General features: G+C 43.1%; 1 protein-coding gene across 3 annotated transcripts; it reads left to right on the top strand.

Moving 5' to 3' along the window:
• The first annotated feature begins 461 nt into the window (after positions 1 to 461).
• Positions 462 to 7,379, top strand: LOC146589130 (TLC domain-containing protein 5-like). Of its 3 annotated transcripts, none has more exons than XM_085316841.1 (4): positions 462 to 904; positions 2,865 to 3,064; positions 3,494 to 3,763; positions 3,942 to 4,018. In XM_085316841.1, exons 1-4 carry the CDS (start codon positions 870 to 872, stop codon positions 3,953 to 3,955), a joined length of 519 nt encoding a protein of 172 aa, XP_085172967.1. In that variant the 5' UTR covers positions 462 to 869; the 3' UTR covers positions 3,956 to 4,018. The 3 variants fall into 3 exon arrangements, with proteins under 3 accessions (XP_085172967.1, XP_085172966.1, XP_085172965.1); XM_085316840.1 differs by lacking the exon at positions 3,942 to 4,018 and adding an exon at positions 3,864 to 3,940; XM_085316839.1 differs by having other exon boundaries at positions 3,494 to 7,379.
• The last annotated feature ends 5,989 nt before the right edge of the window (positions 7,380 to 13,368 follow it).

The following is a 13,368-nucleotide window of genomic DNA, read 5'->3' as shown; positions in this document are numbered from 1 at the left end:
GGAGGCTTTTCTCCACGCGTGCGTGATTTCAGGGCGTTTAGACTCCCTGGCCTTCCCCCCCCTCCTCCCCGGTCGGGAAACCGCAGCCCTTCCCTGGGGCTGCGCAGCTGGTTTTTAAGCGCTTTCAGGGAGGACCGGGCTGTTCGGATTCGGTCCTTAGAGGCGCGCAGTTGCTCTAGGGCCCGCGCTCGTTCGTGACCCCGCCGTCCCTGGAAATGCGGCTGATCACGTAACTGCTGCGGGTTCGGAGGGATAGCAGCCGCGCTAGTGCACGGGGGCGGGCGTATTCAYGGCTGCAACGTCTACGGTGTATATTAATAACAAGTGATAAGCTTTGCTGTGGAATTATGTTCCAACGGCCATGGAGAATTTTTTTTGTGTGAATAGGTGGGAAAAACATTTTCAAATATTACAAAGGTAATTCCGGCTCTTGTAGTGGTCAGGTATCCCTCTGCCAGGCATCTCCGGCCGTGAGTCCCTCCTATCTCATCCGAATTCCTTCTGCCTTACCCACCTCCCTGCTGCGTGAGGCAGGGCCCTGAGCACCGGGGATGCCGATGGAAGCATCAGTTCAGAACAGTTAATCTCATCCTTATTTCRTCTCTCCCGTGTTCCCTAGGCCCATTATAGCATAATGGTTTTGTTTGTGCAGCTGCCTGTGCTTGTGAAACAGGACAAGCAGGAAGGTTGGGAATTGCAACTCTGACTCTTCATCACGCGTAGCCCTGTTGGTGCTCCCCAGCCCCGGGCATGAATCCGGTGAGGTGGTCAGCAGATACCAGCAGGACCAGTGGCACTTCTGATATTATACAGCTGAAAGCCTGTGCACCTCAGAGTGTGACTCAGCTTCTTTCGATGCACTCGCCTGAATGCTTAGGAATAACAAGACATATCTTATAGAGAGGTATTATAAATATGGTTAAGTTGTAGGTATAACATTATATATTTGAGGGAGTAGTGACTAAAGCAATGTATTCCACAGATACTTAATGCATTGTAATTTTATTCTRGTAGCATATCCAATTCTTTTGCATATTTGAAATATTCTGTATTGCACAATAAGGGAGGATGTATACAAGAAATTTTCCTACTGCTAAAAACATTTTCTGCCATTCAGCATGTAACGGCAGGTGCAGCCTGTGTACTTCATGCAGGAGTTCGTGGAATGACTGTCAGGCTGATGGACAGAGGGACAGRCTGGAAGTGTTAGAAGGCATTTGCCTTGAGCAGTGTTAGTGACTGCCATTTTTTTAGCTTCACCTGCAGAGTAGCCCCAGATTCATCCTGGCAGCTTGYCAGAGTGAGGTTGCAAAGGCCTTGAGATGTGGTCTTGTTCATCCCCTTTATGCCATGCTCTGCATAAAAAAATATTCATGGGCATAGCTACTAATCCTTTTGCATCAAAAAGATTTGGAAGTCTTGGTGAAGTCTGCAGTGAGGAGAGTTAAACAGGAGTCTTGTGCCTGTACCCGCTGGCTTGATTTTTTGCCTTATCTTACTCTTCTCCCTCTGCTGGTTGCTTTTTATACGTCCTTTTGAGTGCAAACAGCCAAGGAGAGGGTTCATGTAGCACCTAGCTGTGAGGAAGGCCAAGAGGCACTCTGGGAATGCAGCAAAGGGTAGGAGAAGGACTGGCTGGATAAGTGCTTGGCTGCTCTTTATTCCATCACCATTTGCTGGGAGACATTTTGTTCTAACCTAAGTTTTTGTCCCCACATGCTAAAGAAGCAGCTTGAACTACTTTTTGCCACCACTGGAAGTTTACCCTGTGAGGACAAGGGGGTTTTCTAGCAGACTTTTTTCCAAGCTGCCCTGTAAGTGGGTTAGTGCTTGAAGGTTAAAATTCAGTAGCAGGAGGAGGTAGCAATGCTTTTGTGTTTCTTGTCACTTGTTTGCAAATGGTGTTGCAGTACTGGGAAGATGAATTAGCAGCAAGAGAATGGTGGGAGTTTTTTGGGGAGAGGAGGAACCAATCTGGGAAACAGCACGGCAGGATGAGCAGGTGSGATAACACAGGCAGACCATTAAAATGCAGGATGTGTGGGCAGAGAAGAAAAATGAAGGAGCGGGAATAGCTCTGGATCAAAGCCTTCCTGGTAGTTGTGAAGCTCATCAGCCTGTCCGTTAGGCAGTGCAAATGAGCACTGACATCTCCTCACAGCTCTCTGCATCTCTGCATGAGGAAAGGTCCTCAGGGGTGCAAGTCCCACGTCCTGGTCTGTTTTCTGTTCAGCCAGGCTAAGAACTCATTGTCTTACACATCATTACTTTCAATATGTCTTCCTATAGCAGGGATGATACTGGTGAGGTCTGCGTTCTAGCGACTGCTATTGAATGTTGGCCTAATTCTCAAGGATATACTTTTTTGGTGTAGGCCATTCCTCAGAGGAATTTTAGTTTCCAGCACCATTTATCCTGTTATAGGTGACAAAAGGGGAATCAGGAAGCAACCGTAAGCTYTTCCGCTGAGTCATTACATGACCTCAGATAGTCACATCACTGCCTTGTGCCACAGTGTCCCCATGGGAAACTGCTGATATTGGCTGTCCTTTAAGAAGTGATTTGGATTCAAAGAGCTGCATGGCAATTAAGATTTGTATTGTAAAATCTTTGCTTGGATTGACTTAATATCTAAGAGACTGGAGAAGAGATTGTGAGCCTCCGGAAGGAGTTTGTCCTCAGCTCCCAGGTTACAATAATGGGTGCCTTTGAATAAAAATGTCAGGAGCAAGCAACACCATCAGGAAATAGCACTGTCCACTCTGTGCTGGGGTGGTTACTGGTGAAATGCTCTACTGGGTTTCACTAACATTCTCAAATGCCTAGACTTTCTGTTCCATTTCTTCCTTCCATTCCTGTGTCAGGATGCTGTTCCCTCTGCCTCTGCGGGTAGCCTGCAGCCTGACTGCCTGGCTGTCTCTCTACGCTTGGTTCTGCCATCGCTACAAGCACCGGAATTATGAATGGAGCTGCAGGCTGGTCACCCTGACCCATGGCATCCTTGCTACCTGCCTCTCTGCTTACATTGGCTTTATTGATGGTCCCTGGCCTTTAACTCACGCAGGTATGTGATGAAACTTGTGGTCTCAAGTCCCCAGTGAGTGATCTGATGGCACAAAGTGAGATTTTCATACTGCCCTGGTAGCCCACCCACCTGAGAAACATTGAATGTAGTGGTTTGTGGGATTCTTTGTGATGGAAAGTATTAGAGAAATGARGAAACTGGTACTGTGTTTTGCTAGTGTAATGACTCTCCCCAACTGCAATCCGACAAAGTGTGTCATCATGTTGTGTGGGCATTGTGTGTGTGCAGCGGTTAAATTAACAAATGCAATATTGTAACTTCTCTGACTACTCCAGTTGAGCTGTGATCASTACAAGATAGTATCAGCCTGTCAATGCTGGAGGTGAATACTCTTTTGCTGTCTGAGATCCTGCCCGCTTGTTGTTGCCTCTGTGCTGTAAAGCTCTGGCTGGTGTCTTTCTGTTTCAGGATCACCAAACACAACTCTTCAGGTGCATGTGCTGTGCCTTAGCTTGGGCTACTTCATCTTCGACCTTTGTTGGTGTGTCTACTTCCAGACGGAGGGTGCCCTGATGCTGGCTCACCATCTGGTGAGCATCTTGGGCATCACAGCATCATTGGCACTTGGGGAATCAGCTGCTGAGGTCAACGCCGTCATCTTTGGCAGTGAGATCACTAACCCGCTGTTACAGGCCCGATGGTTCCTGAGGGAGATGGGGTGTTACCACAGCCTCACAGGTGACCTTGTGGATTTCTTCTTTGTGGTTCTCTTCACTGGGGTGCGGATTGGAGTGGGGGCCTGGCTGATGTACTGTGAGCTTGCCTCTCCCAAACCCAGGTGGTACATTAAGTTGGGTGGTGTGATCATGTATGCTGTCTCCTGGGTTTTCATGGTCAGCATCTGTCGATTCGCTAGGAGGAAGAGCATGAAGAAGTACCACGCTTGGAGGAGTCAGAGGAGTGAGGAGTTATTCTTGAAAACTAATGGACATCTGAAAAATCAATGACTGGATGCTAAGCACAGTCTTCCTCGAGTTCATAATCTGGCAAGAAGGGGATCRTGCCTGAAATGCCACTGTTGGGAAAGGAGCCAATGCACGTTAGCATTCTGGAGCCAAATTTATCTCTGGCATAACTCCACTGAAATCCATGGAGCTATGCCACGGATTCATTGGATCTGCAGTGTTTGGCCTGGCACAGATTGGCTCAGTGTGTATATAAGCATAAACTAAATGATATTAGTGAAAGAAGGGCTAATTTTACAGATTAAACATACCTAGGTTAGCAGTGCAGGTATAAATAGCAGCTAGTAGCTAACTCCTTCAGCACTGGTACAGTCTTGGAAGAGATGAGAAAATAACACCAAGTCTTGATGTTCAGTGTTCAGTGCAGCGTAGACAGCTAGTGACTCTGTTTATGCTYTTAGGAGGAAACATGTTCTAGTGTTTCATGTGAGTTGGGCAGAAGTAGGAGTTGGGACTCCTGGCTCTACCACCAATTTGTTATGTGACCTTGGGCAAGTCGCTTAACTCGCTAACTCTGTGCCTAATTTCCCCATATGTGAATTGGGGGTGATGGAGCTGATCCATCTCTGTTATGCACTTTCAGATGTTTACTTGAGAGGTGCTATATTAATGCAAAGTGATGGTCGTTATCTGCACTTTGTTCATTATCCCTATGTTTCCTTTGGGAGAAATAATTTTGGTGGTTGAGCTAGAATATGCCTTTAGAAAGGACAGTATTTTAGGTAGGCCTTTGTTCCCTACCCTTTCTAATTGCTTTTAATAACTTATTTATTAACTTATTGATAACTTATTTTTTGGTAGCGCCAGAAGCTCTAATCAACATTGGCACCTTGCGGGACTAGGTGCTTTGTAAATAYACCCAAAGACACAGCCTCTGACATGAAGCACTTCTGTGACTTCTTCCCTTTTCTTCATCCATGACTATTAAAACATTATCCACCCCTCCAAATACTACCCTTAGTTCCTTGAGGCACCAGCACTACCCATTATAAGAACTTGCCAGTCTCATTATCAGGACTTGCCAGTAAGTGGTTCTGTGGCTGATAGGCCTCAAATATGGGCCAAGCACTGATTTGCCTGCAGAATGCTGAATTTCCCTCTACCATATTTATCGGGCCAAATGCAGGCATAGCRTGGAGCAAGCTTGTGACCAAAAGGTTTGTCTGGAGACTGTCAGAAAAATACCTTTCCCAAGATACAAGTTGCTTTTAAAAATAAGAATACTAAATGCAGAATGTTTTACTGCAGCAATATGCAAAAAAATCTGTACTTGCCGTTTTTGGCAGCGTAAAGGGAACAGGAACCAGAATCTGATTTGYAGTAAAGGCCATGTGTTTTTGTTCTCTTGAAAGCATCATTCCAGATTCAGATCAGTGTATCTGAATCCRAGGTCTGCACCAGGGTTTCCTGGGAATAGTGGATGACTGTAGGTAAAATCTGAGATCTCTGTGGGCAAAATGATTGGAAAAAACAGCTCGTTTGAAACGAGCATTGTTGGTTTTCCTCAGGATAATAGATACCAGTTTTAACAAGAATGTTTCCTCAAATCYAGGTTGAGATTTCTGGTTGAAAAGYGGCCAACACGCAAATCTTAAAAACATGATGGTTAGGGTGAAAGGGCTACACTCCTTCAGGTCCTTCCTCCACCCTGTTCAAGCCAGAGACCTAATCTTGCCTCTCTTGCATCTGATTTGATGACTTGACCCTCTCCACCTCCCACCCTGCCTCCAACTGGATAAAAGTGAAGTATTATGGGGTAAGAGAGAATTATTTATCAGCCTGGTGAGTAAAGAAGTGTAGAGAAGTGAACCTACCTGAGAGAACAGAAGAACAGTTAAGTGTTACTTATCTGGTCCCCTTAGCAGGGAAAAATTGTCCCCTAGTTTACAACTGCTGTTGTTTATTTCACTGTATGTTCTTAAGCACTGTTGTTTTACTGTTGCTGTTATTATGATCATTAATTCTGAGCCTCAGCACCCGAGTTGCAGTGCAGCTCAGATTGCAGTTACGTTCTGAGCCTTGCCTGTTGCAACCAAAGACCTGAAGAGCCCAAAGGGCTTCGGACAAGTAGAGCCAACTGGCAGTGAGCTGATCCTTAAAAGGAAACTTGACTCATTTAGCACAGTGTAGTGATATAGCTGTTGAGCCTTGAGGGGAGAGAAGGGCTAGATGGGACTTGCTACTTCTTTCTCAGCTCTGCTGCTGATGTAGGGTGTGTCAAGGAACCTTTTTTGCCTCAGCTTACCCACCTTATTAAGTGGAGACAGTATTTACCTACCTCGTGGGATGTTTTCATTTGTTAACACTAAGCCATCTTTGACAAATGCTTGGTAGTCTCTGTCGAGCTGTGCTGTATAAAAGTAAAACGCTCTTGCTTTGAGTGAAGCGCTTCTCACTATGACCTGTAATAATCAGTACTTTCTAACCTGAACATGGCACTTGCCAGCATCTGGTTTGCCTCACAAAAGCATAAGTCCAAGAGGCTTTGCAGTAGTGCTTTAAGAGGCAGSAGTCAAAAGAGCAAGCTAGACATATATGTAAGGGTCAGTGCTGTCGCCTTGTGTTCAGAAGACACTTGAGTTAAAGAAAGGAGGTCTGGTGGGTTTTCTCAAGTAAGCTCTGCAGTAAATCTAGAGCCTGTAGAGCTTCAGCAGCCAGCCTGACCAAGGAATAAGGAGTGAGATGGTTTCAGGGAGAGCTTTCAGCAGCAAGTCCTGAGGACATGTAGCAGAAAGCGGAGCCTGTTCATTTCTCAGTGCAGTTGTTGACTTGCCCATCAAGAAGGGTTTCCTGAGAAGTCCTGATGGTTTGGACTCTGATTTCTGGCGAGGTTAGTGTGCAGCTAAATGTGTAGTTACCACCCTTCTATGTGGAGCCTGCCCAAGTAGGTGTTGAGAAGAAGGACCCCTTTCTTGGAACKGGGGGGAACTTGGTTGGGAGAAGCAGAGCTCTGTGATCAATGTTGAGGTTTCAGATGCTAAACAAATGCACCAGAAAATGAAAGAGCAATTAAGAGTGGCTCTGTGAGGTGGAGGTAGCAACAATGTCTCAGAGCAGGGCTTTATAGTCTGAATAGTGGTATCCAGTACAGAAACCCAAGGATAGGAAGCAAAACTTTAAAGCTGAGTGGAGCAGATGGTGTGGGGCCCCTGTCCTCAGGCTAGTCTATGGTGACTAGGGCAAGTTGTAAAAGTAACTGCAGAACTAGTGTGAAATACTAATTTGTGTTTGAATTACTGTGTAATAGCCACTAATGTTCCACCAGTGAATGGTGTAGATGCTTTGTATTATGTTTTATAAAATAAATATTCTTAAATAATAATGAGAAATTGAGTTTCCCTCTTTTGATGCTGTTCTTGCTTAAGTTGTGTGTGTATCACTGCGTGAGTCAGCATTGCCAGTGTAAGCAAACCAAGTTTGGGGCATTAGGTGTTTTTGGAGGCTGAGCCAACAACTTCTCATACAGCTTTGACCATTATTGCTTTTTAGAGATCTTAGCATTATTTTAACAGACAGAGAAACTATTCTTCTTTGCAAGACTGTTGTGAGGTGTTTACTAATAGACGCTTTCAAGATGACTGGCTGAACAGGGTGTGTATCTTCCATAAATTTTTTATACTGTCATGTAGCTTTTTTCCCCAGGCCTCTTGTAAATCCTCAGGCAACTCAAGGAGTAAAAAAGTTCCCTTTGTTTTGCTCTATTTGCTAAAGGAAGAAGGTGTCCTGTGTGTTCACATCATGAACCACTCTTCTCACTCACAAACTATACGTTGTTGCCTAAGACTTGCCCCATTGGAAAGCCTGATAGGAATAGAGTGTGTTTTAGCATTATTTAATGTTGCCTTAAGTGRGGGTGCTCACAACTGTAGAAATGAGCCAAAGTCAGCACTTGTAAAGGTGCAGACTGGGGACTAAGATGTGCGGGTCTGTCTCCACATGCCTGCCATGGTGCTATTGCTTACATCCTGGGTGGCTTGTACTCCTTWTAAAGCAAGTTCTTGCACTCCTTTTAAAAGCTCTTCTCTGAAAGGGTACTCCTAAAATAAAAAGAAAGAACATTTCTTCCAGAGCGGTGCTTCCTTTCAGTGGTCAGAATAAGAGATCCAGGCACCAACAAGAATTTCTATGGATCAGGCACYGTACAGACCCAGAACCAAAGAAGGGCCCAGAGCTATACAGACTAACTCAGCAGCTCTGAAAATATATGTAGCCAAGACACACTCAGGAAAGACTGATAGTGTTTTATGTGATGGTAAAGAATAGCTAAGCCTCCTTGCTCATGGTCACAGCATTTTGCCAGAGGTATAGCCTGCCAAAAGTCTGCTTCTATAAATAGTTAAGCCAATTTGGTTGTTTGGATGTAACCCTTAGTTCTACCTCAAAATCCTCAAGTGCTGGGAAGCAACTGTGTAATGTTGAGCCCTCTGGAGATGCTGGCCTGTTTTACATGCTGCAAACAGACCAGCTGCATGGTAAAGTGATCTCAGGGACTCTCAGGGAGAGGTGTTTAACCTCTGAGGTAGTCTAGAAGCAGAGAAGAAAGTAAAGCAGCATTCTAAAGGTTTACTTTGGAGCTACAAGCATCTTGTGTGTGTYGTATCTTAAAGAATGACACCCCAGAATATGTTCTTAACTTGATGGCCAAATGTGCTTTGCTGTAAAAAGTGGAATCTGCCTCCCCCAATATATTACATTTTACATCTTCCCATTATTTCTTTTAAAACCATTCCTTCCCTGCTGCCTGCCTTTCCCTTCTATTGCTGGCCCTGTAGTGAAGCTCTGTAAAATTAACTTCCCCTTTCAGTCCCCTGCCCTCTTTTTCTAACTGAACTCCTTATYTGTATTTGAAGAGACAGCTATTTTGTGATATTCAGGGCTTTATTCCCTTGCAACAGTGGTCCAAGCTCTGGTGAAAAAGCATGGCATTTTAAGTCTTTGGAGCCTAGACTAATACCATTGCTGTCAGCAGGTCTGTTTCCTGGATATAAAAGATGAGAGAATGTTTTAAGCTTCATGGAAGTCGTGGTATGTTTCTGACACTTGCAGACTTTGTGTAACTTGGCTAGAAGTAAAATAGCAAGTCTGCTACCATTTCCAAAGAAAYCATATTTCAGAGATGTAGAGAGAATTGGTCAGCATTAGCTTTGTGTTGTGTGAGCAATTTATGGGCAAGGAGCAACTCTTTTTTGGTTATCCCAATGCACCAGTACTTTTGTCTTTCCTAGCAATGTTGGACATGTGCTCTAGTAAATCAGTATAAAAGAAGGTGTTAGGTTTTGCCAGTTTGGTCCTGTTTCCCTCAAATTCTTGGGAGAATTTTGCATGTGATAAGTTGACAACAGAAGGGATATTTAGAAAATGACTTAAAGAAGCAAATAGGGAAATCTAGAAGGTGTATGCAAAAACTTTTGTAAAGTAAGAACAGTTTACTGGTATTTTTTGTGGAAAAAGGAAGAAGTGCAAGTTTTTATGGCTTTTCAGATGTCACAAGATAGAGATTTTCAGGAATGCTTGTATAATATGTGAATTGTACCTTATTTCAAAAGTTCTAGATTTGTTCAGTGTAACTGACAATCCTCAAATGTGATCAGAAAAAATGTTACTTTCCATCTCTTTAATTTTTATTGTAATAACAGATACCTTCCCTCTCTCCCCCCAGTAAGAGGGACAGTGATTCTAGCAGAGTGCAAGAAGGAAGTTTCCATGACAGAGTGTGCAGCAGCTTTGTCTGTCCTTACAAATGTTGCTGCTTTAAGTATGCTCATGTGGAAAGAAAGCTTAGTGCTATAAAATGCTTAGAGTGATGTGGCTTATCCAGGTTTAGGAACTGTAGTAAGCTGTCCTAGTAGAACCCCGTTTAGATTAGGCTATCTGTGTTTCTACTAGTATTTTTATTTTGCTGAGTTTGTTATTCATATCCAAATAATATAAAAGCATAGACCAGCCCTCTGTTGTGCTTCCAGCATTTACAATGACCTGGATGCTAAAAGGCTTTAAAAATGCGTAGCAATGTGAACTGCAGCACAAATTAATACTTTTTTCCAGATTCAAAATGCATCAAGATGACTATTAGTGGCCATTTGATCAATCATTGTATTGGTTTCTGAAACAGGTCCCTTCTATATTACAGTAAGGCTGGTTAGCATCAGACCAACATCTAGCCAGAAGATCCCCCCCCCCTTCTTGGATGGCAAGAGAGACAAACATGTATCTGGATTTGATTCAGGGTATATTACTGCTTTTGAAAATTGTCTCAGTAGTAGAATCTCAGCAAGCAGCAAAATACCACACACATTCTCAGCTGGCTCAGAAGAATCTCACTCCACAGCAGTTCCCAGGGATCAGTGGATGTTGAACTAAGCAGCAGCCTTTAGAGCTCCAAGTGAGTTTGATGGGATTGAATTGCAGGTYGTTACAAAAATCAATAAAGCAGGCACATTTGAGTTTGCCAAGCTTGAGAGCAAAGCCAGGTTTACCAGAGTCCTGACACAAGGGGCACAAACCRTCTGTATGGGAAATGAATGTGGGCGACTACTTCAGAGGCAGAGAAAGCCAGTGGAGGGATGTCAGCAGCTCCTGCTTTATCTTACGAAGTCAAATGGTAGTAAGAGCCACCTCTTTCAGTGAAGGACTGCCATCCATGTCATTAAACATGAAAAATGTATGGGTTAGTAAGACTTTGTGCTGTGATTTCGAGGAGGGGGTAGGCTTTTGGCTTGACAGTCTGTGGTTTAACTATGATGAATTCCTGCATTACAAAGTAAAAACAGCTGACAAGCTGCTGGTTGAAACAAATGGATTCACTTCATCTTCCAGCTGCTCAACTTCAGAACATCCCAGCTCTGCTTTCTGGAGTACCTGGCTGGGGTCCAGAGAGCTGGGGAGTTGGTCTAAGCATCTTACTGGATTTATTTTGTTTCCAGTGACAACAGAACTGCCTCAACTCTTTTTGTTGCTTGGCGTATCTGCAGTATTCTCAATTTTGTTAACAGCAAAATTCGTGGGCACCAAGGATGCATCAGGTCTGTAGTGTATGCTTTGCTCAGCTGATCTAAAGATGTGCAGACACAAACTCACAACGTGGYAGGCCTAATAGGTACATCCTTATGGAGACTTTGATCTTGCAACCTGGTACATAGATACATGCACAGAGGGCATGCTAACATCAGCTGTGCTTTCCTTTATTGGAAATCAGGCTAATGACAGACAAAGTCCTATCCAGTCTCCCAGAGTAGCTTTTGCCTTCCAAAAGTAGCTGCTACTTCTTTTTTTTCCTTTCTCTTCATACAATAGATAGTTTGCATAGCAATTTGTGGTAAGTCTACCACATGAATTGTGCAAGATGGTGGTGCATTCTGTCACCAGTTAGTCGATCACCTGTAAGGGGCAAAACACTAAAGACTTTCAATTCCACATTCTATACCTTTTCAAATCACAAATCTCAGAACTAGGATTAGAGCTGAGGTTAGAAAACTCTTTATCCATTTAATTTATATCATGGAGATCAGAGACACKCAGCTAAATCATATCTGAGCTACAGCACACAATTTTATGAAGCTCTTCAGCCTTGACAAGAGGCTTCAGTTTCTTCCATTCATTGCACTTTCAGGTAAGTTCCTCTAATAGTTGAATGTCCTATTAAAAATGTTCTGATGTGAAATTTTCATCAAATAAAAATATGTCTGGTCACAATCCCTGTTTGTTCATACCTAGGTTAAAATTTGAAGTATACTAGCTATCTGAGGCCAGCTGGCATTGGGGCATCATCAGTTTTTGCTTACTTTGTACCTCTGTTTGCACTGAGCCTGTAGCGGAGCAAATCATGATCAGACGTGATCATTTTTAAGTGATCAGACTGCAGCAACTAGAGCATCCCAAAGCTCCAGGATCTGACATTGGTTTGAAATACTTGTTTTAAAAGCGGGCTGGGTGGGGATGTGGGCAGGACCTCGGTAAAATGCCCCTAGGACAAGTTWTAGATGAGTTGTGATACAAAGATTTTCCAGCAGATGGCAACAGGTCCTCGGATGAGCTGTTGTGAGGTTTGAAAACTCAGGTCTTTTTAAAGCAATCTCAGTGAAACATTTTTCTATAAGCATGCCTTTGCAGGAGACTCATATAAAGCACCTCTAAGGATCTCTCATTTCCTGTGTCATCCTTTTCTTTAAAGCAAAGAAAGGGGTTACTGTTCATAGGACTCAACAYTTTTCAATTAAGGGTCCTCCTTATCTGAGCCACTTAATTCTGTTCTGGACTGTGCAGTATATTCTATGGGAACAATGCTACCTTGCCTTGGGTATGTGTTTTCCACTCCTAACATCTATGTTTGTATGACAGCACTAACTATAAATCAAGGGTGAGGCCTTTATAGCTACCAAAGGAAAAAAATACCTGTTTTAATTGGTATTGCACAGTGTAATAGCTTATTGATTTTTTTTCTTTTTTTTTTTCCCCTGGATTTCATGTTGTGAAACTGCTCAAGCTGCAGAGGTCTCATAAATACACATAGCTATTAACATAAGTATACAATCAGCTCCTAACTAAAATCAGCATTTGTAGAAAAGAGAAGCACTTATGGTCTGCTTTTGAATTGTTTTATTAGTGCTTTTTCTTTTTAATTGTTGCATTAAACAGTGAAATGTGAATGCAGCCCAYTATGAGCAAGAGTTAATCTACCAAACAATATGGTATAGGGGTATTTGCCATTGATGTARTTTCTCGTGGTGCTTCTTTTGATAATACTGAGCAAATTCTTTGGAAAATGGTGATCAGTATTGCTCCACTGACTTGGATATCAATTTACTMCAGCAGAAGTAAGTTACTTTCTTGCTCACATATATGTATATATTTATATGTRTCCTTTTTTAGGTTTTTCTCTGGCTAATTGTTATTGTCATTATTTTGTCATGCATAATAAAGTATAATTAACGTAATGGAAAAGCATCCAGGCCTGATATGCAAATGCCTAGCACATCATGAAACAGAAAGCCTCCCAAGAACCTTCCTCTTTCAAGGCACACTATTTGAAAATGAGTAAGTTAAAGGGGATTTACTGAAGGGAAGATGCTAAGAGATTGTTTATTCACCCTCTTAACACTGACCAGTGAGTTGCATACTGCAGCAGTATTAGAAACACTCATGGTTGCATGTCTGGMACCCCCAAGCCTTCCCCAAAAGGAAACCAAAAGAGGAAGTATGTGTGTTCTTTATGTCTGTGTCAAGTATCATCTAGAAAATGATTTAATCCCACACTTCCCCTCTTTCTRTTGTAATTCTTCAAAACAAATTCATCAGACCATCAGTCTCCTGACTTCCTGA

Source organism: Rhea americana, unplaced genomic scaffold, assembly GCF_003343005.1.
Source record: "Rhea americana isolate MKP2758 unplaced genomic scaffold, rheAme1 scaffold_48, whole genome shotgun sequence".
Classification (NCBI taxonomy): Eukaryota; Metazoa; Chordata; class Aves; order Rheiformes; family Rheidae; genus Rhea; species Rhea americana.
Note: the sequence above shows the minus strand (reverse complement) of the source record. Positions and strands in the feature narration are given on the sequence as shown.